This window comes from Panthera leo, chromosome A3 (genome assembly GCF_018350215.1).
Source record: "Panthera leo isolate Ple1 chromosome A3, P.leo_Ple1_pat1.1, whole genome shotgun sequence".
NCBI lineage: Eukaryota > Metazoa > Chordata > Mammalia > Carnivora > Felidae > Panthera > Panthera leo.
Window position 1 is genome coordinate 15,289,077 of NC_056681.1, and position 23,955 is coordinate 15,313,031.

General features: G+C 44.2%; 1 protein-coding gene and 1 pseudogene across 1 annotated transcript; both read left to right on the top strand.

Moving 5' to 3' along the window:
- Nucleotides 1-5,604: 5,604 nt before the first annotated feature.
- LOC122215485 (eppin-like) lies at nt 5,605-12,736 on the top strand. Its single transcript, XM_042930836.1, has 4 exons — nt 5,605-5,861; nt 7,553-7,684; nt 11,765-11,932; nt 12,416-12,736. Exons 1-4 carry the CDS (start codon nt 5,777-5,779, stop codon nt 12,421-12,423), a joined length of 393 nt encoding a protein of 130 aa, XP_042786770.1. The 5' UTR covers nt 5,605-5,776; the 3' UTR covers nt 12,424-12,736.
- A 7,798-nt stretch (nt 12,737-20,534) lies between these two features.
- On the top strand, nt 20,535-21,069 carry LOC122214833 (annotated as a pseudogene).
- Nucleotides 21,070-23,955: the final 2,886 nt, after the last annotated feature.

The following is a 23,955-nucleotide window of genomic DNA, read 5'->3' on the forward strand; positions in this document are numbered from 1 at the left end:
CACTCATCACCAGAGAAATACAAATCAAAACCACAATGAGATGCCACCTCACACCAGTCAGAATGGCTAACATTAACAACTCAGAAAACAACCAATGTTGGTGAGAATGTTAAGAAAGGGGAACTCTTTTGCACTGCTGATGGGAATGCAAACTGGTGCAGCCACTCTGGAAAATAATATGGGGGTTCCTCAAAAAGTTGAAAATAGAACTACCATACAGCCTAACAATTGCACTGCTAGGTATTTATCCAAAGGATACAAAAGTGCTGATTCTAAGGAGCACATGCACCCTAATGTTTATAGCAGCACTATCAACAATAGCCAAATTATGAAAAGAGCCCAAATGTCCACCAACTGATGAATGGATAAAGAAGATGTGGTATACATAGATACACATACAAGTGGTGTGTGTACACACACACACACACACACTGTAATATTACTTGGTGATCAAAAAGAATGAAATCTTGCCATTTGCAACAATGTGATAGAACTAGAGTGCATTAAATCTAAGTGAAATAAGTCAGAAAAAGATATCATATGATTTCACTCATATGTGGAATTTAAGAAACAAAAGGGATGAACATAGAGGAAGGGAAGCAAAAATAAAATTAAAAAAAAGAGAGGGGAAACAAACCATAAGAGACTCTTAAATACAGAAAACAAACTGAGGGTTGCTGGAGGGATGTTGGGTAGGCGGATGGGCTAAATGGGTGATGGACTCTAAGGAGAGCACTTGCTGGGATGAGCTCTGGGTGTTACATGTGAGTGATGAATCACTAAATTCTATTCATGAAATCATTATTAGACTACATGTTAACTAACTTGGACTTAAATAAAAAATAAAAACAAATAAATAAATGAGGTTGGATTAAAATATGAAGAATGGATTCAGAAATATCATTTGTGAAGCAAAAACAATAGTATATTTAGAAGCAATGAAATGGAAAAAAACACGACAGGTTCTAAGAAGATATTCTTGATTAAAACAAAGCGTTTGAGATAATTTTAAAAATTGTTGTTGGGAAAAAAAAGAAGTATAACAATATTTAATGAGTTTACTTATATTTTATATATAATCATATCTGAAAATGATGAGTAATTTGACTCTCTTGTTTCCCAATGTCATGACTTTGTTTTCTTGTCTTTTTGTATCATGTAGAGACTCTGAAATAATGTTGAAAATAAAGGTAATGACATTTATCCCTGTCTGGTTCTTTATCTTAAAATCAGTGTCTCCTGCAGTATGAAATGTCATTTGTTGTGGGCTTTGGGATAAATAGATTTTACTGCACTTGGATGGTTTTCTTTTTATACATTTACTATTGTTATTGGATATTACTGTGGAATTTTATCAAATACACTTTAAGCATCTAATCATGTAATAATTTTCTCTTCTAATTTGTTAGTATAAGAACTTATATTATTAAATTTCCATATGTTGAACCATCCTTGCATTCCAGGACTGACCTTAATCATATTGAGGGTATACTTCTATTAATACACCGAAGGTACTTTAAGCAAATAGTTTATTCAGAAATTTCACATCAACAATCAAGAGAAAAATAGGCCTATTACTTTTGTATGTTTTGCTATTGGAATCATATTACTTTCAACAAACTAACATGGAAAACTAATTGGGAGGTTACTTATTTTTCCTATGATTTGTAATATTTTAATATCTCAATTTATTTTTATTTTCTTTTAAGTAATATATATGCCCAACATGTAGGGCATGAATTCATGACCCTGAAATCAAGAGTTGCACACTCTACCTACTGAGCAGCCAGGCACCACCTATGGTCTGTAATATTTTAAATAAAAATTTCCATAATAATATTTTAATAATATTCTCTATTTTTTAGGGCTACACAAAATTGAGCTCCAAAAGCAACTAGGTAAGGTTTCTTCTATAGTGGTATATTTGAAATAATTTTTTATAAATTTTTAATGTTCATTTCTTTATTTTGAGAGAGAGAGCGAGCACGAGCAGGGGAAAGTCAGAGAGAGAGAGAGGAAGAGAGAGAGAGGGAGAATCCCTAGCAGGCTCCACACTCAGCCTGGAGCCCAACACAGGGCTTGATCCCACAAACTGTGAGATCATGACCTGAACCAAAATCAAGAGTCAGGTGTTGAACCAACTGAGCCACCTGGGCAACCCTATTTTTACTAATTTTTTTCTTGTACTTTACCTTACAGTGTATATAGGCTCTCTACCTCCTCCTCTGTAAATTTCGGCCTTTTATACGTTGCTAAAATTGATCCATTTTCTCTCTATTTTCAAATGTATTACCTTAAAGTAGTATAACTGATTTTGTACATAATTCTTTGTCTTTAACTTTGTATAATGTTTTCTTCAATATACTCATGTTTCCACCCCACCCACACTATCCACCAATCATTCAAAGCATTTACCACCTATCTATCCGCTCACCTAGCTTGCATTGAAATACCTTTAAACTTATTGATCTTTCCACCCATTCTCTCACTCATATATCCACCCACTTACCCTTCTCACCCACCTTCTTTCTACATATCCAGCTGCCTGTTTTATATCTAGCCTTTACTCATCTTTCATACAAACACATTCTCTCATACCTGTCAACATAGGTCTCCATCATTTCTACACCCATCTCCCCTCCATCCACCTAACAATTCACTCATTTACCTGCCATTCAGAGTTTCCATCAATTACCCGTTTGTCCCATTACTAACCTATCCATCCTTATGTTCAATCCAATCCATTTATTCACCCAGCCATTCATCCCCCCAGCCATGTTCAGGCATTCATGCACCCAAATATCCATGATACCCTCACCCATCCTTTGTATTCTTCCAACTATATTCCCATTCATCATACTATGAGCCATCCATCTGTCCACATAGCTACCTTACTCATCCAGTAGTTTGCACCGAGTGTTTATTCTGGCCCTATTAATGTTCTAAACACTAGGTCCTAGACACAGACCTGTTCAATGGAGCTCAGGGTTTATTTGAGGAAACAAACACGAAACTCAGTAACACACTTAGAGGCACAGAAAACAACACAGAAAGCCAAGCACAGGAAGCTTGATCAACGTCTTGGCCTAATTAACAAGCAGAAATCTCCAGGTAGAGGCCATCTACCTTGGTACCCCTTGGAGTCCCTCATTCTGACCAGCAGATTGGTGCTAGAATAGAAGTGTGGCTGAGGTAGAGGGAGGGCACCATGACTGACCATCGGTGAGAGGAGATAAGGGAAGGAGGGCAAAGATCCACATGGATCCTTACTCAGCCTTCTTCAAGAAATTGAGTAAGGGAAGGGGCAAAAGAGGTCACTCATCCTAGGCCCCCAAGACATAAATTTCATCTCATCTGCTTGAAAAGTGAGACCCTTGGGTGGGACTTGAAATTAGGCAAGGCAGAATTGATAGAACAACTAGAATTTCTGAGTTTTCATTTACTTTCAAGAAAATTTAGAGAAGAATTCAGCCTTCCCTGGGGCACTGGGAACCATTTGGACATTTACAGTCTCTGTGGGTCCCTAGCTTCTGTCCCCACTATGGACATCACCTTCATCCCCTTTGTGTGCACTATTCCTCCCTACCTGCAACTCCATAGTAAGATATTATATTCACACCAATATCAGAAGGTTCCACAGTGACCTCTGACAAGAACTCAGATACTCCTTTCCCTCTTACCTGTATCTCAGACACTCACTCACTTGGTGACATGGAGTCATAATCTGCACTCCTCTGGGCCTTATGACCCCTCTAAGATGAAGAAATGGACGTGTGCCCTCAGAGTCCTTGCACCAGGTGGTTCAGCTTTGTATTCTCTCCTGGCCTGAGTATGGGAGGGACATAGAATAAGAGGGGAGGGACAGCACTGCTCAAGACATCTTGGTGGTTCGTTAGAAATTCGATTCCCTGCTCCCTTTGTGGGGTTCAGTGGGATCCAGAAACTGATGGGATTGGACTGTGTGGTATAAGTGCCTGATATGCAGCTTTTTTATTTTAATGTAAGTGCCTGACACTAAGCTTTTGAGTGCTGAGGCATCCATTTCGAAGACATCCATATCGAATAAATGCAGCGCCAGCTGTATAACACAGATATTAACAACACAGCTAGATAAGGAACCAGGCTGTCCTCACCCATGAAGTTCCCCCTTTGGAAAGGCCTCGAGGATCCCAGATAACAGACCACCCGAGTGACCCTGCTTCTCCCTCCCCACACCCTGATTCCCACTTTTATATGCTTTAAATTCGCCAATAAAAAGTGAATCCATGAAACCCTAGACATTCCACCCTTGGACCCTAATAAAGGCAGAGAGTCCCAGGTCCACACTTCCTACCCTTCTCTTTGTCCACAACCTTCTGTGTGGCCTTCTGGCATGCCATATACCCTCCAGGGCTTGTGAGTAATAATAAATTGTGTGCTCTGAAGTTCCCTGATGGTGTGGCAGAGGTAAGTCCTGTGATAACAATAAGAACCACAAAGGCTGGTCCAACCACAATGCTTCCCCATGGTGGTGGAGGCATGTCTGTCAAGGGAATGTCTGTGGGCCTCACTTTGAGTAAATATGCCCCCAAGAGTGTCTCGGGCCTTCCTAGCTGAGAATATCACTGTCAATAGGCTGAGACACACACCACAGATTCCCACAGGGGGCTCTGTCTGTGATCCTAAATTCTGTGACCATATAGTCACTCACTGATGATACAGCTGGCTTTGTCTGGCTTCTGCCCATCATGTAGGACAAATGGAGAACAACTTGACCCAAAGTGCAACAGCTAGTTGAAGAAAGAAACAGGGACCCTACAGACAACATTTACTCTCTAAGGAGAGTCTCTCCCTCTACCGGGACTGACTGGCTGGCTGGCAGGCATCGTGGAGTCCATGTAGGAATGCTGCCAAATTCTCCAGCACTCTCTCCAGGGCCCTTTCACCAGTCCAGTCAGAAGCCAGCAACTCTACTGTCTATGCACTTCAACTGGGGTGTGGTCTCTCAGGCAGGCCTCCCCATTTTACAGTTCCTCCTCAGACAACAAGATGGATGGAGGACACTCACTAGAAGCCCTGCTGACATTCTCCACTGCTCTCAAAGCAATATGACCTTGACAAACAGTATCTGAAAACTCTGCTGACAGGCTCCTCCTCCCTCACACTCCACTCTGTGGTAACATATTTACTCTTTGGCCTTTGTCAAATAATATGAACTACCCAAAGAGAAAAGGGAGAAGTTTGGGTGAAATGGTGGGAGAGGGAGAAAGAGACACAGAGACCATGAGAAGCCCACAGAAAAAGAGAATAAGGCAGACACCAACACAGAGAAGTGCATCTAAACAAAGAGATACCAAGACATCCATAGAGATACATTGTCAGAGATAAACAAAAGGGGCATAGCAGTTAGTGTGCAGATAAAGTGGAAAGTGAATGGAGAATGAGGACATTCCGTAACTCTCAAAGTTATCAAGACCCCTGATGGTGGCATGTACTCCTAAGTTCACATGGAAAGTGAGATAAGCTTTGCCCACACCCCACGGTGGACCAGAGGGCCTAGCCTAGCCCAGGCTGTTGAGCATCATGAACCATCCAAGAAAAGACTCTTCCCCAGAGCTGTGGGCTGTAGATGCCAGCTGGCTACATTGACGATCTCAGGAACTTGGCGTTCCCGGCAGGATAAGAAGCGTCTGGCTTCACTCCAGTTCTCACATCCAAGATACTGACTACTGAAGAAATAGGCTGGCCAGACATTTTCATATTCTGGAACCACTGAACAGGCCAGCTCTTCTTCAGAATGGCGTCTTCTAGACTTTTGAGCATCCTGGTCTTATCCGCCTTTCTAGTGAATGTCCAGGGTTTCGGTGACTGGATCTTTCCCAGTAAGTAGTGGGGCCTCAGCCTTCGTGCTGAAGAGAGGGAGGGTGCTGGGAGAATGAAACAAGGAACAGGTGCTAAGACTTGAGTTGCTTCCCACCATGTTAGCCCTGGTCCAAGGTTGGGAGGTATTTGGAATATTTCTTCCAATTTCCCCCTTTATGGAAATGCCCTCTCTGAATGCAAGCATCTGGACCTGAGGCAACCCCCAATTTCAGCCCCTTTGAAGTGGAGGGTCGATTGGGGGTGGAAGGAAGAGTCACAGGATCTTGCATTTATGGGAGGGGCTTTAAGAATCTGGGAAGTCTAGGGGATCTTCCCCTTACCCCACAAAAAATAGCCCCCTTTCTCAGGATATTATCTCTATCAACTCCTGATTCTTTCAAATGTAGTCTTATGAAGTATTCCTGCATCCCCAGGGGTTCCCTACCTTTGGGATAAAAGACAGTATCCAGAAGTTTCTTTGAACTGAAGACAGTAATCCTCCATGACTATAGAGTAATAATGACAATTGGTTACCATTTAGTCAACAGTCAGAAAGTAGGGAGTTAGAGAGATCTGGAGTCAGACATGGTGGGTCCAAACTCTGGTTTCACTGTTCAGTAGCCATAAACTAGGGCAAGTTAGTTAGATTCCATGTGCTTCAGTCTCCTCCTGCACAAAATGTGGATGTCAGTAGAACTGACCTCTTAGAGGTATTAGGAGGATTATGGGAGATAGCATTTAAATTTTTTTTTAAGTTTATTTTTGAGAGAGAAAGTGTGAACAGGAGTAGGGGAGGGACAGAGAGAGAGGGAAAGACAGAATCCCAAGCAGACTCTGCACTGTCAGAACAGAGCCCGATGCAGGGCTCGAACTCACCAACTGTGAGATCATGACCTAAGCTGAAATCAAAAGTTGGACACTTAACACCCAAGCGCCCTGAGATAGCATTTAAAATGCACAGAAAAGTCCTTGGCGTATGGTAAACAGTGGATAAACGTTAGTTAACATTGCTATGCATCAGTTCCTATGATTGTAACTTTATGCACTTTGTCTCATTTCCTCCTCAACAACTTTGTAAGGCTAAAACAAGTTTACAAGTGAAGAAACCAAGGTTCAGAGAGGTGAGTGGTAAACCAAGATGTAGAATTTAAAAACCCAACTCTCTGACGCCAGGGTGAGTGTTATTAATCATTGTGCAATAGCGCCCCTGGGAGGAACTCCAAAACACTGACTCCTCAACCAGGCCAAAATGACCAGATTAATTTAGACCAGTGGATTTCAATGGGCGATTTTGCCTTCCAGGGGACATTTGCAATATCTGCAGATATTTTTGATTGTTAAACTGGAGAGTGCTATTGGCTTCTGGTGGATAGGGGCCCGAGACGCTGAACACCCTACCGTGCACAGGACAGCCCTCCTCCTCCCATAAATAATGATCATAAAGAGTGGCAAGTTTGAGAAATCCTGCATTAGAGGGGATGGGGCTAAGGGGTGGAACTAGAGATGGGGTAAGAAGGTAGAGAGCGGTCAGAAGGGAAGTCAGTGTAGGCAGTGCTTGGAAATACATGAGAGCACCCTAAGGAAAAGGACTCCTGTGGATGAGCAAAGAGAAAGCAAACATCCCTGACTTTACAGAGTTGCCTTGGGTTGGGAGAAGAGTGGACACTGTGCCCTCTAAGATTCACGGTTGTAAAACTGTCCTTTCCTTTAGGGAGATGCCCCAGAATCCAAGAGAAATGTGAATTCAAAGAAAGGGATGAATGTACGAAGGACAGACAATGTCTGGACAACAAGAAGTGTTGCATCTTCAGCTGTGGAAAAAAGTGTTTAGACCTCAACCAAGGTAATACTAGGAGCCTCAGAATAACCAGCCCCTCTGCCCACACCCTCACCTTCTGTCCACCTGTGTAGCATCATCCCTGCTTTACTAAGGGCTGGTCTTTCAGCAAGATTGCTGGACGGGGAGACCTGTAATTTACATCCATCACTGCCCCTAATATTATGTGTGACATTAGGTAGTATCTTCATCCAATCTGGTCTTTGATTTCCCCAAACAGAATGTGAGTGTAGGATTGAAGCAGATAGTCTCTTGGCTGCTTTCACTCTTATGGTTTTCTTTTTTTGTTTATTTCTAACTCATGATTTTCTTAGTCTCCATGTGGCCATTGTTGGCACATTGTTGCTGCAAGTGATAAGTAAGCTATTGGTATTTACCAGCTTTTTGTTGCTGAGGGGCTGTCTGTCTGCTTCTCTAAGTTCAATTTAGCACCAGGAAACATCCCTTGACTACTGCAGACCAGAGGGTTTTTCCTTTGTTCCTGCAATCTTAACTCCATGCCCATCTTCTTGGGCTCCAAAAAGACTATCAAAGATTCTTTACTCATTTATTTAACAAATATGTATTGAGTGTCTCTGAGAGTCATAATGGGATTTGACTCGTGTGGTCAGGGAGGTAAGGAAGCCTTCCCTGAGAAAGCAAACCTGAAGTTGAGTTCAGAAGGATGGGTAGGAAATTTAGGCAAAGAGTGGATGGGAGGGATTTCAAGGCACAGGGAATAACATGCACAAAGGCTCAATGGTGGGGCTTAGAGAGGCCAGACAGCAAGAGTGTGTATGAGCACGGCATGAGGGAAAGGATCTGGTGACATAGGGTCTGGTGGGCTAGCATCTCACTTTGATCCCAAGAGCAATGAAAATCCACTGAGGTGGACAGTGATGCGATCAGGGTTTTATCACTAACAGAGGAGAAACAGAAGGATTTCAGGAAAAGAGGATATGGTAGCTTGGACCAGAGAGGTAGCTGAGGGGATGGAGAAGAGTGGGCTGTGTTTGAAAGATGTCTAGGCAGTAAAGTAAGCAGGACTTGACAATGGACAATGGGGCAGAGTGGGCAAGAGGATGGTGAGTTGTTCCTTTGCCTAAAGGTGAGTGTTTTCAACTGATGAATGGATAAAGAAATTGTGGTTTATATACACAATGGAGTACTACATGGCAATGAGAAAGAACGAAATATGGCCCTTTGTAGCAACGTGGATGGAACTGGAGAGTGTGATGCTAAGTGAAATAAGCCATACAGAGAAAGACAGATACCATATGTTTTCACTCTTATGTGGATCCTGAGAAACTTAACAGAAACCCATGGGGGAGGGGAAGGAAAAAAAAAAAAAGAGGTTAAAGTGGGAGAGAGCCAAAGCATAAGAGACTCTTAAAAACTGAGAACCGAGGGTTGATGGGGGGTGGGAGGGAGGGGAGGGTGGGTGATGGGTATTGAGGAGGGCACCTTTTGGGATGAGCACTGGGTGTTGTATGGAAACAAATTTGACAATAAATTTCATATATTGAAAAAAAATAAATAAATAAAAGCATGCCATTAAAAAATAAAATAAAATAAAATAAAATAAAATAAAATAAAATAAAATAAAATAAAGGTGAGTGTTTTTGAATCTAGGTTTTCTGAGTTCAAGTCTTAGTCTGTCACCAGCCTGGGCAAATTAACAACTTTCCCCTGTTGTTCCTCACTTTCCCCAGATAAGAAAAGAACCAATGTTAAAGGCTATTTGGAGGACCAAACAAGATGATGCACAGGAAGTGCTTAGAGCAATTCCTGGACACAATTTAGCCAAGTGACACATATTAGCTTAAGTTATTTGTTTAGGGAGTTCCTAAAAAGCAGAGGCCATGCCTTTTGTCTCTTAAAGCATCTTGATGGGCACATGAGTGGCTCAGTGAGTTGAGTGTCACACTCTTGGTTTCAGCTCAGGTCATGATCTCGAGGTTTGTGAGTTCGAGCCCCACATGGGGTTCTGTGCTGATGGTGTGGAGCCTGCTTAGGATTCTCTGTCTCCTTCTTTCTCTGCCCTTCCCCTGCTCATGTTGGCACTTTCTGTCTGTCTCTCTCTCTCTCAAAAATAAATATTTATTTTAAAAAGCATCTTGCACATAGTAGGTGCTCAATGAATGGCTTATTCGGTTCAGGTCAGGGTGCATTTTGTTTTACCCTCAACGTTCTGCAAGATCCTATTCTATGCCAGACCACCTGCTAGGAATGGGGCTCCAAGATGAAATCAGACACAATCTCTGCTCCCTTGGAAGCTCATGACCTCATGGAGAAGACTGAGGAGGGAATCCATTGACAACCATGCACAAGAGATTCAGAAGCATGGTGGAACAATGAAGGATCGGTCCAGGAAGCTATGGGGGTGTGGGGTTTAGACTGGAGTCAGTGACATCACAGAGGAGCTGATGTCTGAGGAAGGTTTTGAAGGGAGAGTGGGACTGTCGCTAATGAACAACAGCGGGGTGGACAGAGGAAATGAAAGCGAAAGGTGTGGAGGTGTGGGATAGCATGGGGTGTTGAAGGTTGCAGGAGCATGTACCTCAAATGGTACTGTGGTGTCAGGTGGTGGTGCAGACCCACAAGCGGGATCCAGACTACAAAAGGCTTGTGGGTCAGTGGAAGACTTTGCCATGAAGTAAAGGTCCTAGCTGTGGAATGACATGATCAGTTTTGCTTCAGGTCCAGTAGGTGCTTCCCTCTGGCAGGCAGAATGAAGGACTGATTAGAAGGGCCAGAGACAGGGCCAGGAAGATCAGTTCCAGGCTATCCCAACAGTCCAGGCATGAAACACCAAGACTTAAAAAGAGTGGCAGAGAGGTGAGCTAAGAGGAGGATAAGAATCAGCAGGACTTGCCTGTTCAGCTATGGGAAGCTTTCCCTCATGGAACTCAGAGTTGAGTTCAGATCTACATTCATTTGCTAGGGCTGCAGCAACAAAGGACCACACACTGGGTGGCTTAAACAACAATATATTGTCTCACAGTTCTACAGGCTACAAGTCCAAGGTCAAGTGTTGGCAAAGCAGGTTCTTTCTCAGGTTATGAGGGGGAGAATCTGTTCCATGCTTTTCCTCTAATTCCTGGTGGTTTGCTGGCAATATTTGGCAATCCTGGGCTTGTAGACTTCTGCCTTCAGCTTCACATCTCTCTCTCTCTCTCTCTTCCTCTCTCTGTGTGTGTGTGTGTGTGTCCAAATTTCCCCTTTCTATAAAGAAACCAGCCCTGTTGGATTAGGGATGCATCCTACTCCAGTATAACTCATCTGAACTAATTACATTTGCCACAACTCTATTTCCAAATAGGGTCACATTCTGAAATCCTGAGGATTAAGATTCAACATACAAATGGGGGCGGGGTGAGTAGGGAGAGACACAATCCAACCCATAACAGGACTGAAGCTAACTGAGGGAAGAAAGGTGCTGGACCATCTAAAATACTAGTCCCTGGCTTCCCTGAGTGGACTTCCCCTTTACTCATGATCCCATATTCTCTCTTCCTGGCATGGTTTAGGGGGCAGAGTATGTGGTTTATAATTTGCCATTTCCAAGGCACTTCCATATCTTTAATCCATTCAGGATGTATTTACTGAGCAGCTACTCTATGCCAGGCACTGCTAGAAGCTGCACATTCAGATATAATCAAGGAGTTCACAACCTCGAGTGCCATGAAGGCAGTCTCACTTGTACCTCAGGATGGCTCTGTGCCACAAGCAGGGTGAGATTTTGCATTCCCATTGTACAGAAGAGGAAGTCAAGGACAAGACAGGTAATGTGGGAGGTCAATACACACACTGATTTGGGAGCAGAGCCTTCAAATTAGTCTCCTCACTCTCAGGAAGATAACAGGGACAGTGACCAGAAGGAATGGGAGAGACCGATGTTCTCCGGGGATGCAGACACCCAAACAGCTCCACTCTGGGGTCTCCCTACAATGTGCACAATATACCAATGGGTCTGGGCTCCTGAGGTGTGAAAAGGTGAAAGGAGCCTGCTCAGTTTCATCTCTGGTGGTGTCCAGGGGTAACAATAACAGCTCCTTTTTTGAGGGGTGGGCACTCTTATTTCTCAACTCTGGGGTCTCCCTACAGACATATGTGATATGCCCAAAGAAACTGGCCCCTGCATGGCCTTTTTTCATCGTTGGTGGTATGACAAGGAAAAGGGTACCTGCTCCAGGTTCATCTATGGTGGCTGCAAAGGAAACAATAACAACTTCCAAACCAAAGACATGTGCCAGAACATGTGCTCCAAAAAACGTGAGTCCCTGGGGCTTCCCAACCTCATTAGGGCCATGCTGAAAGGTCTGGGTGTTGGTTGCTTTGTTCAGGGTTGGCTACGTCCTTGGCAGACCAGTGCTGGCAGAGCCAGCTCCACTTGGGGGGTAAGTATGCACCTGGCAGAGTGTTGGATAGCAGCTTTCTGGGAATTGAGTTTGGGAAGGGACATGGTCATGAATCAAAGCTGGCAAGTATGAGGGATGGAAGGAGGATGCAGACATGATGAAATCCCAGAGACCAACTTCAGAGAGGTCACAAGACGTCCAGATTAGTGCTGGATTGCCAGCAATCTGCTCCCAACCACATCCAATTCCGCTTTTAAGGAGGAAGCCATAGCTCCCCAAAGCAAACCCACTTTGTTTTAATCTGCTGTGCAAAGACATACGAGCATAACTTCAAGACTTGTTCTGAAGATAAGCTGAGCTCAAGTGCTTAACTGATCCTGTCCTACATTCTCTCCAGGCTTATAATCCTCATTGCATTAAGGATGTACCTGAACAACCACCAGGATTTGGCTCATGATCCAAGGCTCTGTCTGTGTGCCTGACCAATGGTCCACGCTGGTTTCCACTGTTCTACTCTCACATTCCAAGACCTCAGCTCTTCCCCTTACGGAGCCCCAGGATCTGCATTCGCCTTCCTCTATCTCAGACTCTTAAACATGGTATCATTCTGTTTTGACCCATCTCTGTGCTTCTTTTCTTTATGTCCAATGTCTAGAGCCCCCTGCATAGCTTCCAATTTACCCCAATAAAGTACTTTGTGTAGTCTTGTGCCTCTGAAGCTGAATAATTCACATCTGTTGGTACATTACACTTTGCAGAGAATAAAGGGTCACTGAGGCCTCTTGTGACACAATGAAAGGGAGGGGAAACAGTCAGCTCTCGAGAGCTGAGAGCTGCAGGGACATTGTCCTCCTCTGTTTCTTCAAAAAAATCGTAAGACCCTTTTAAGGCAAAGGTCTTTGGGCATTGCCTTAGTTTGGATCCCCCAGAAACTAATCCTGGGACAAGGACATGCGTGAAAGCAGTTTACTTGGGAGATCTCTCAAGACACACAAGGTGGGGATCGGGTAAATGATACAGGCAAGAGAGGAGTCGACTATAAGCTGGTTACCGTGGGGGGAAACTGCAGCTTATTCTCCCAGGGGCCTTCTAAGGAATGCTGTAAAACATGTGTCCAAATGTCTGCATTCATCTCCAGTGACGGGGCAGTTGAGTCATTTAGTCATTGATTCCCATTCCTTCCTGGATGCCTGGGGGTATTAAAGCCCTTGCTCTTCCAGACTTTTCCACATGCAAGCTTAGCAAGATGTCAGGGAGCCAGAGAAAACCCATAGCACAGAAGTAGAGACTCTGACACTTGAAGTTGGAAGCTGTCTCTAAGCACTGGGTGTCATTCGGCCACAAAAGGAGCAAAACACTAACATATGCCACAAAAACCGAAAACGTTACTCTAAGCAAAAAAAAAGTCATACACAAAAGGTCACCTACAGTATGAATCCATTTTTATGAAGTACCCAGAATAGGTAGATCCATAGCAATAGAAAGTATGTTAGTGGTTGCCAGGGATGGGATTGGGCTGGGGAGAAATAGCAACTGCTAGTAGGTATAAGGTTTTCTTTTGTTTTTGCTTTCGTTTTTTAAGTTTTATTTATTTAAGTAATCTTTACACCTGACGTGGGGCTTGAACTCACAACCCCGAGATCAAGAGTCACATGCTCTTCCAATTGAGGCAGCAAGGTCGCTTCTTTTGGAGTGATAAAAATATTTTGGAACTAACAACGGTGGTGGTTACAGAACATTGTGAAGGTACTAAAAAGCCACTGGTCTGTCCTCTTAAAAATGGTTAATCTTATCTGATGTGAATCCCACCTCAATTTTTCTAAAAGTGGGTTAGGAAAAACAAAAATGTGCACCAGGTCTGTCTCCTGTAGCTACAGGTGAAATCAGAGGCGAGCCAAGAACATGCCTTATTAAACCTTCAAACCTTAAGTTGGAGAACCCAATGGAAGAATCTTCATGCCCCATAGCTGCTGGTTCTGATGTCATAACTGATAGTTATTATTTCCCTCCTGCATCAACCATTCCAAATTGCACCCAATAATAGAGGCTTTCTGTTAGTGCTGGCATCCTCTCCTGCTCTCAAAGCAGCATGATCTTGACAAATACTTTCTGAAGATTTGGTCCAACCTGAGATAAACCTGTCTCCTTCCCCACATGCTACACATGGTAATACCTTTACTTTTTGACGATGGTTAAAGAAAAGGGATGGCCCAAAAAGAAGAAAAAGGAGAAGGACAGAAGGGAAATGAAGGGCAGGGAGAAAGAGACCCGGAAGAAGACTCACAGGAAAAGAGAAAAAGGCAGGCACACAGCAAAAGGAGGAAGCACAGAAAGAAGAAAAATAGGAGCGCCTGGGTGGCTCAGTTGGTTGAGTGTCCAACTTCAGCTTGGGTCATGATCTCGTGGTTTGTGAGTTCGAGCCCCGCGTCAGGCTCTGTGCTGACAACCTGGAGCCTGCTTCAGATTCTGTGTCTCCTTCTCTTTCTGCCCATCCCCCGCTTGCGCTCTGTCTCTGTCTCTCAAAAATAAATAAATAAATGTAAGGAAAATTAAAAAAAAAAAAGAAAGAAGAAAAATAAAGTGTGAGAAAAATAAGGAGACAAATAGACATGTCAGGAGAAGGGTAAGACTGGAAAGAAAACTGGAATATTCTTGATCTCTAAACTCCACTGGAAAATGGAAGATGCTGGAATTGAACTTCCCTTTCTCCAAGGGAGTCTAGAAGTCCCAGACAGGCTTTGCCTCTCTCCCTGGTTGACCAGAGAGCCAGAGAGCCGCAGCCAGCTGAGGAGTAGGAGCTGCTTTTCAAGAGCTCCTTCCCCCAGGGTTGGTGCTGTGGGTGCCAGCTACTCCCACCGGTGGCCTCGGGGACTTGGCGTTCCCCGGCACAGGAAGTGTGGCTCCTGTGCCAGGACAGCCAAAGATCAGAAGCAGGAGCTACTGCGGAGCAGTTCCTAATTTTCCTGCCAGCAGCCAGGCCAGTAGCTCTTAAAATGGGGCCCTTGGGACTTGTGCCAGTCCTGGCACTATTCATCCTCCTGGGGAGAGTTCAGGAGCCTGAGCTGGTTGAGGGGTTGCTTGGCAGTAAGTATCAGGGACTAGCCCTCCCGGTAGAAAAACAGAAGTTTCTGGGAGGGGGAAACAAAGAATTCTACAGAGGAGGAACACTTCCACCTTCAGCCTGGGACCCTGGGCAGGAGAAATGGGAGATATTCTCAGTCCTTTTCTCAGACCCCAAACTCCTGGTCAGATGCATTCCACGAGCACAGGGACCTGAGTCTGTAGCAATGGACTCCCCACTGTCATTATGAGAGGGATTCCTTCTAGACCAGGGGGCCATAAGATGGACTAAAAAGGTGCTGGAACCTTATGGACCTTTCCTATAAGAAAGATCCCCCCCCCCCCCAGCCCAGCACCACCCTTAGCAGCTTTAAATCTCCCAGTTGCAGCCCCAAAAGTCTCCCCATACCCACACCCCCAGAAGGTCCTTGCTTTTGGAGTAAAGAATGGTCTCTGGAAGTCCCTTGAAATGCGGAAGTATGAAGATCCCTTAAGTAGCAGCTAAAATACACTGAGCACTCAGCAGTGAAGCCATACATTCATTGCAGGTTCAAATCCTGGTTCCTCTCCTCGGTAGCTGTGTGTGACCTTGGAAAGGTTCACATAACCTGCCTGTGCTGCAGATTCCTCTGTTTATAAAATGTGGATATTGATAGGACTCACCCACAGAGGTGTCATGAGAATTAAGGAGAAAAGGACAAGGGCACAGTAAGCATCTCGTTAATATTAGTTATCATTATTACGCCCCAGGCCGCTTGACGATGGCTTACAAGATTTGTCGCCTAATCCTCAAACCAACTCTATAGGCAGATGAAAGAGGCAAGGTCCAGAGATAATGCCTGTCATACTAAGGGTTGCACAGAATTCAAAGTCCAGCCACTTGACTCCACAAATGGAGATCTCAGTCACCTGGAGGAGCTACAGCACTCTTGCCCCCACCCAGGGAACATCCAAATACAAGAAAGCCAAGTGACCAGAGTAGTCCTAGTGGAGAGCATCCTATGAGTGGTGGGGCTGGGGGTAGGGCTGGGTGTAGGTACTACATGGTGAGTCGTTATCGGGTTGGGAGTGGGGACAGTGGTGTGAAAATCCTGTGCCATCTAAAGGTCACTACCTTCTGGGGACGATGAAGTGAAAAAAGGCTTCTCTAACTCTGCAGTGGTGCTCTGGGCCTGGCATTGGAGGGTTCTGGCCTCCCTTCTTCCCTTGTTTTCTCCCTCAGAGAAGTGTCCCGAAAACAAACCACCATGCAGTTTCAAAGAAATCGACCACTGTGGGAGGAAAAAACGTTGTTCGGGGAAGATGAAGTGTTGCAAATTTAACTGTGCAAAGAAATGTGTAGACCCAGATGAAGGTAACACACAAACTCCCTGAACTATCCAGTGCCCTCACTCCTGACCCGCACTCTCTGCCCATCAGCACTGGCATTGCTGGACCCCTCCCCTTGAATGATGGCTGGTCTCTGACCAAGAGTCTGGATGCATCTTCTGCCTGACACAAATCCTAGCAGTGCTGGACTGGGATGGAGTTTATTTCTTTTCTCCCCTATTTAGGTATGTGGTGTGAGTAACAGAGATTTTCCTTTATGGGCCTTAGTCTCCCCATGTGTAAGAAAGATATAGGCATTAGACCACATGGTCTCTTGGCTATTCTTCCGCGATCCTCTGAGATGTCAAGGAACCACGGAGGTCCTATCAAATGCCAACATGGCATCAGGAGATATGATAGCTCTAAGAAACAAGTATCTTTCCAGGCCTCTTTGTCTGTATAAATCCAGGATGCCTTCCCTAACCATTTTTGACCTCCTACACTCTTTCTGCTGTGCCCATATGATTGAGCTCTAAAGAGGACCATCAAGGACTATTCATTCATTCATTCTTTCTTTCAACAAGTATTTCCTGGTGCCTCTTACACCCATGATGGTCTCTGCTTACTCAATATAATCCAGGGAAGCAAGAAGGTTTTCGTGGGAAAAGATCCAAGATATAAGATCAGAAAGATGGGTTGTAAGTAGGCAAAAATTGGAGGGAACAGCTTTCAGGCACAGGTAATAGTATGTGCGAAGGTCCTGTGTGAGGAGATAGCCTGCTCAAGTCTAGAAAGTCTAGAGACCAGAGAGCAAGCGTGCCCATGATAAGAGAGAGAAATATGAGGATGGTAAAGCCAGGCTAGGTAGGCAAGACTCTGACAACGTTGGTTTTTGCCAGCCAGAGTAAGGGATCTTGTCTTGATCCCACAAGCAATAGAGTATTTATGTTCAAATCCCTATGTCATCTTCCTTAGGGAAGTTACTTAGCCTCTATGAGCCTCAGTTTCCTCATCTGCAAAATGAGGACCATAAGAGGACCTACCTCATAAGGTCATAGGTTAATATGTGTCAAGTGCTAAGAACTTTAATAAATACTGTTGTTGTTATGCTTTAGACTATGAGGTTCTAAAGAACTCTATTTGTACTTTGTAGTATTGTGAACAAAATGGTTACTCGATAAGTATTTCTTGAAGTGCAAGATATATATTCCTAAAGCATCCTCTCAGTGCCAGATTATCTGCTAGGAACTGGTGTACCAAAATAACATAAGGTGCAAACCTCACATTCTGATGGAGGAGTCAGAAAATATGAACAAATAATTACACAGAAGTGATCAATATGTGTGCAAGATTGAAAACAAGAAGAGCAAAAATTTAAATTTAAAAAAAGCAATAAAGAAAAGCAAAGAGTGAGGAATAGGGCCAGGAAAGACATCAAAGAGTTTGATGTCTAGGGATGGTTTTGAGGACTGAATAAGATTGCACCTAGTAAGCAAAAGAGGGATGGACACTCCAGGCATGTGCAAAAGCATGGAGGAGTAGAGCAGCATAATATTTTTTAGCATGTTCATGTAGCTCTAAAAATATCATGCCTTACATTGTTCCAAGCCTATCCACAAGCCTGGAATATTCTCTAGCAAGGCAGAACCCAAAGAGTACTGCTCTGCAATCTCCCTGCAGACGTATGCAGTTTGCCCAAGGAAGTTGGCCTCTGCCTGGCCGTCATTCCACGCTGGTGGTACAACAAGGAAACCAAAAGTTGCTCCAAATTCACCTACGGTGGTTGTGCTGGAAACAACAACAACTTCCAGTCTGAAGCTGTCTGCAGGTCCTTCTGCCCAGATATGTGTAAGTCCCAGGGGTCCCATCTCCCAAGTTCACTTGCACCCGTGGGAGGTCTGGGTGTTAACTGGTCCATTCCAGGAAGTTGGCGGGCCTGGAGCTGACAGAATCAGTCCAATCATGAGATAAGAATGCACCTTGCAAAGGGTAAATAGAGGACGTTTTGGGAAAGAGAAGGTGGGAATAGAAGCAGTAGTCAAAGGGAAGTTGGCAAGTAGGAGATGGAAACGGGGTGCAGAAAGTGGCAGCACAAGTGGTGGAGTGCCCAAGACCATGTCAGAAGGAGGCCCAGTGACCCAGCCCAGAACCCAGGGCTGGCCACCATGCACCATCACCCGTCCTCTTCATTTTCCTTTTTAAGGTGATTATAGCTAGGACAACCACATGCTTTATTGACCAAACAGAGAAATTTGACAGTGAAAGGGGATGCCATTCGTTACTACATTGGGATAACAGCCTTAAACTGGGTCTTGACAGGAAAAGACGGAGCACATGATCACCCTATGAGCCCCCAAAATCACTCCACTTCTGTTTTCTCTTCCTGTGCAAAGATATAAATATGACCCCATCTCCTTCTTTCCATTAACTATAGGATTTGGTTCCTAAGGTGAGTATGGCCCAAGCATCTCATCCTTTTCTATTCTGTTATCTTGCAGAGTCACCAACTCCCTGGGCAGGATAAAGAGAAGTAGAACAACCTCCAGAACTTGGTTGTAATCCAGGGCTCTCTCCATGTGTGCCTGACTGATGCTTCTTATTGGCTTCCTCAGCTGCCAAGACATTGGCTGCTCCAAAACCGACCCCCCGCATTTGCTTACTCTCTTTCCTCCAGCTCAGCTTCTTTCCAAACATAATGCCCTTTACCCTTTGGCCCTTTCTCAGTGTGAGATCCTATCTCTTCAACTCTCGGGGCCCCCATGTATCCTTTGGAAGCCACCAGTTTCCCTAATAAAGTTTTCTGTGAGGTCTGGTATCTGTGAGAATGAATAATTCACATCTACTCCTGTGCAGTGTTCGGAGAACAAGAAGTCATTGGGTCCTCCAGGAACACCAAAAGAAAGAGAGAGGAGTATGGAAATCCTGCAAAATGGGAACTCTGGTGACCCTGTGGCCCTGGGAAAATTGTCATAAGATGCTTAGGAATGGAAGTAGGTTTGCTCAGATGAGGGATCCTGAGCCTTGAGCTCCATCAACTTCATGGTAGATCCATCTCCAAAAAGGCTCATAGACTTGTTCCCTGAGCTTTCAATAAAGGATACACTTCCAGAGTCCAGCACAGTCACTACAAATAGAAGGTAACTGGGGAGAGGCATGAGAGGAAGACTTAGGGAAAGCAAAGAAAAGATGCAGAGGAAGGAGGAAGAGAGGAGGGGTGAAGGAGGGAAAGACACAGTTTGAAAGCAGGGACTCACAATTCTTTCACATACTTCAGTCTAGAGGTAGAGTCCACATCCTGTCCCTTTGAGTCCAGGCAAATGCTGGGACTGTTTTGACCAGGAGAGTAAAGCCAGATGATGCTGTGTGACTTCCAAGGATAGGCCAGGAAAAGTGCTCTCGATCCTCTCTGGATGCTTGTTGGGGGTGTGTGTGAAGCAGCTTCCATGTAAGAGGTTCAGCTACTCTGAGACAACCATGCTGGGGAGGCCCAATCATACACTCTGGCCAAAAGAAAGCCCCAGAAAAGCTCTACCTGAGAATCAGTGTCACGTCCCAGCCACATGAATGAGCTTCCACCAAGCAGAGCTTCAGGTGATTGTGGTCCCAGCAGATATCTGGCTGCAACCAGGTGAACATCCCAGGAGAGCACCACTGGGCTGATTCCCTCCCAAAGTACCCACCCACAAAATAGTGAGAAATAGAAAATGTTTTGGGAAATTTCGTTCGCTGCAATAGGTAGATAACAGGAACATATGGAAAGGAAGTAGAAGGAGGAGGAAGGATAAGGAGGGGAGGGATGGGAGAGAGAAAAGGCATGGGGAAGAATGACAGGGGTCCCCAAAGGACTGGGCAAGATAAGAAGGTGCCAGGCTTGAGGATTGAGCCCCACAGCAGGAGGTTTGGCCACCACCGCACACCAAAACCTGGATGTATCTTTTGAGTAAGTGCATTGTTTTGTACAACTTGAATCAAGAAGCTCTAATGAAAGTCTGGGGTCCACTTACTGTTCAGTAATTCCTTTCCTCTCCACTTCGCTCAGTTTCACCCTCTTTAAAAAGGGCTGGTTAAACTGTTGGGTATTTCTGAAAATGCTATTGACAAACACTTACATTAGGTCATTTGGGGTGGGCAGGAGCTGTCTAAAATACATGTCCTTCAGGCCTTGCAGACACCATCCAGCCACAATTGACCCCACCGTGTTCTTCGATATCAAGGTGGGATGCAACCCTTTGGGCCACATCTCCTTCCAGCTGTTTGCAGACACAGTACCAAAGATAGCAGAGAACTTTTGTGCTCTGAACACTGGGGAGGAAAAAAATAGGTGATAAAGTTTTCTTCTTTCACTGGATTATTTTGGGACTATTGGCCAGGGTGGAGACTTTACTTCACATGCCATAATGGCACTGGCAGCTAGTCTGTCTATAAGGGGAGAAATCTGATGGTTAGAATTTCATCCTGAAGCACACAGGTCCTGGCATCTCATCCGTGGCAAATGCTGGACCCAACACAAACAATACCCAGTTTTCCATCTGCACTGCCAAGACTGAGTGGTTAGATGGCAAGCATGTGATCTTTGGCAAGGTGAAAGAAGGCATGAATATTGTGAAAGCCATGGGGCGCTTTAGGCCCAGGAATGGCACAAACAGCAAGAAGGTCACTATTGCTGACTGTGGACAAATCTAATAAATTTGACTTGTGTTTTATCTTAACTACCAGACCATTCCTTCTTTAGATCAGGAGAGCATCCCCTCACCTCCATCTTCTTGAAATATCCTATAAGCTTTTTTTTTCTTTTGTTGCAGTGCTATGGGTTTCGTATTTTCCTTACTCTCCTCCAAGTCTAGCTGGATTGCAGAGTTAACTTTATGATTATGAAATAAAAACTAAACAACAACAACAACAACAACAAAATAAAAATTGGGTCCTCAAGACACCATAAATATGCATTTTTAACAAGTAGTGCCAAGTGATTTTAAAGTTTCAGAATTTGTGGATTAGATGATAGTTAAGGGCCAATCCACTGATAGTGGGCGGGAAAAAGGCTTAAGAAGTATCTTGGTGCTTGCTCCTTTTACAGAAGGAGATCAGGAGAAAATATTAAAATCATTAGATGAATGTTAGAATCATTAAAAGTGGGAGCATTGGGGAAAGATTGTCTGGAAGACCCCCAAAGCCCTGCTAATCTGGCAGTTTTGCAGAGTGACCATCTAGCCAAATGGCTCCTGTGTGTGGCATCTCCCACATTTACGTGGCCCTTGCCTGCACACATCTGTGAGAGTTAGTCTCCTTTCCTGGGAAACCCGTCTTTGTACATCTTTATGATTCAGACCAAATTTTCAAGTCATCACTGGTCAACATCCTGTGGGAAGAACGCTTATCTTGGAATAAAAATATCCAAATACAAATCCCAACTTTGCCCCTGGTTGAATGTATGACCTGGTTGAGACAGGGTAGGGTGGAGGGATGCTCCTCTCAGGACCTCAGTTTCCTGTCCATGAGTCGAGGGTGATGGATTAATAATGTCAAAGAGTACTTCTCAATTTGAAGAACTATGGCTGTTCAGGTACCCAGCCAAATCTGATAAGGACCTGAAGTTTGTCCATCCCATTAGTACCTCTCAGTTCTTGATTATGTTTACATACATGAATGACTGGAACAAAATAATTCTGCCCTAGAAGGTCCATGGACCAGAGCAGCCCTTGGAAATGGCCAGAGTGTGCTTTGCAGTTGACAGTGTCTTCTCACCTGCTGTCCTCAGGAATGAACTCAAAGCCCTCAGGGGCTGAGTGGAGGGAACACTCTACCTTACAAGGTCCTCAGTGGAAGATGCTGTGTTTTTTTTTGTTATCAACTATTTTCTCATTACTCTGCCCATTAGAACCCAGAGGACACCTCAAAATAGAATCTTCGAGTGTTTCTCATGGTGTCATGCAGACCCAGGACCCCTTATCTTCCCTCTCTTTATTCTCTCTTGGAAGCTGTCTCCAGAGCCAGAGATGCCCAGAGGAAGCTGGAGATGATTTGGAAACTCAGGAAATGTTGAGTTCCTCAGCCCCAATAACTTTCCTTTTTATTTTTACACGTGTACAAATGGAAGCTTCTAGTAGGAAATAGACTTGTCCAAGACCTCACAGCAAATCAATAGCAAAGCTGAAGTTAAAATCCAGGTTTGAAGAGTGACAAGGTGTTGCCAGATTTTATGGCCTAGTTGGAAATCAGAATGTGTATAATGGCTCTTTGTCAGCCATTCCTACATCTTAATCCCATTCCTACAGTTGAAGAAGTCCCTACAGGGAGTCTTGATATGAGGTAAAACCAGAATTCCACTATAAAAGTTGAAAGAGCTAGACTCCCTATCAGTCAAGGTTCAGTAAAGGTCACAGAAACTATACTCAGTATCTCAAACAGAGAGGATTTAATGCTGAGAATTGGTTATATGAGCACTGGCAGTGGTAGGGAGTGCGTCCATGACTCCAAGATTTGAGAGAATAAATTATTTGGGAATCTCAGACCTAGGTGCTCATAAACGGGGCCCAGGCACAGCTGGAGCTCACGCCTCTGGCAGGACAGAGAGATGGGGGCTGTGTGGCTGGGACTCAGTCTTCTAAAATGCACTTGTGACTGGCGTTCAGACCTCTGAGGGGAACCTGGCTCAGATAGTGCTGGGCCCACTGGGTTGGGAGGTGCATCCAGCTGGTGCTGGTGTGTCTGGGGAGGTGCAATACATGTGGCTTGAAAACTGCCAAAAGGATCCAGAAGCTGGAGGTGTAACTGTTTTTTGCTGTTGGAGACATGCTGACTGGAGCCAGAAACAGGAAGAAAAATCCCATTTCCCCTCATTTCTTTCTTTCTTTTTTTAAACCAGGTAAAATTTATTTATTTGTTTGTTTGTTTGTTTGTTTGTTTGTTTAAAAAATTTATTTTCAAGTTAGCTAACATACAGTGTACTCGTGACTTCAGGAGTAGAACCCAGTGATTCATCTCCTACATATGACACCCAGTGCTCATCCCCAAAAGTGCCCTCTTTAATGCCCATCACCCATTTAATCCAGGCCCCCACCCCAGAAACCCTCACTTTATTCTCTGTATTTGAGTCTCTTATGGTTTGCCTTATCTCTATTTTTATCTTATTTTTCCTTCCCTTCCCCTATACTCATCTGCTGAGTTTCTCAAATTCCACATATGAGTGAAATCACATGATAACTGTTTCTCTGATTGGCTTATTTCATTTAGCATAATACACTCCAGTTCCATCCACGTCATTGCAAATGGCAAGATTTCATTATTTTTGATCGCTGAGTAGTATTCTATTGTGTGTATATATACCACTTCTTTTGTATCCATTCATCAGTCAATGGACATTTGGGTTCTTTCCATAATGTGGCTCTTGTGGATAGCGCTGCTATAAACATTGGAATGCATATGCCCCTTCAGGTCTGCATCTTTGCATCCTTTGGATAGATACCTAGTAGTACAATGGCTGGTTCTTAGGGTAGTTCTATTTTCAATTGTGATTGATTCTTTGATGTCTCTTTCTGTTGCCTCATCTCCCCTCATTTTGCTTTTTCC

Excerpts from the sequence above, each read along its gene's own strand:
- LOC122215485 (XM_042930836.1), top strand. The coding sequence starts at position 5,777 with ATGGCGTCTTCTAGACTTTTGAGCATCCTGGTCTTATCCGCCTTTCTA. Across the intron at positions 5,862-7,552 it reads CGGTGACTGGATCTTTCCCA|GGAGATGCCCCAGAATCCAA; the intron begins GTAAGTAGTGGG and ends CCTTTCCTTTAG. Across the intron at positions 7,685-11,764 it reads GTGTTTAGACCTCAACCAAG|ACATATGTGATATGCCCAAA; the intron begins GTAATACTAGGA and ends GTCTCCCTACAG.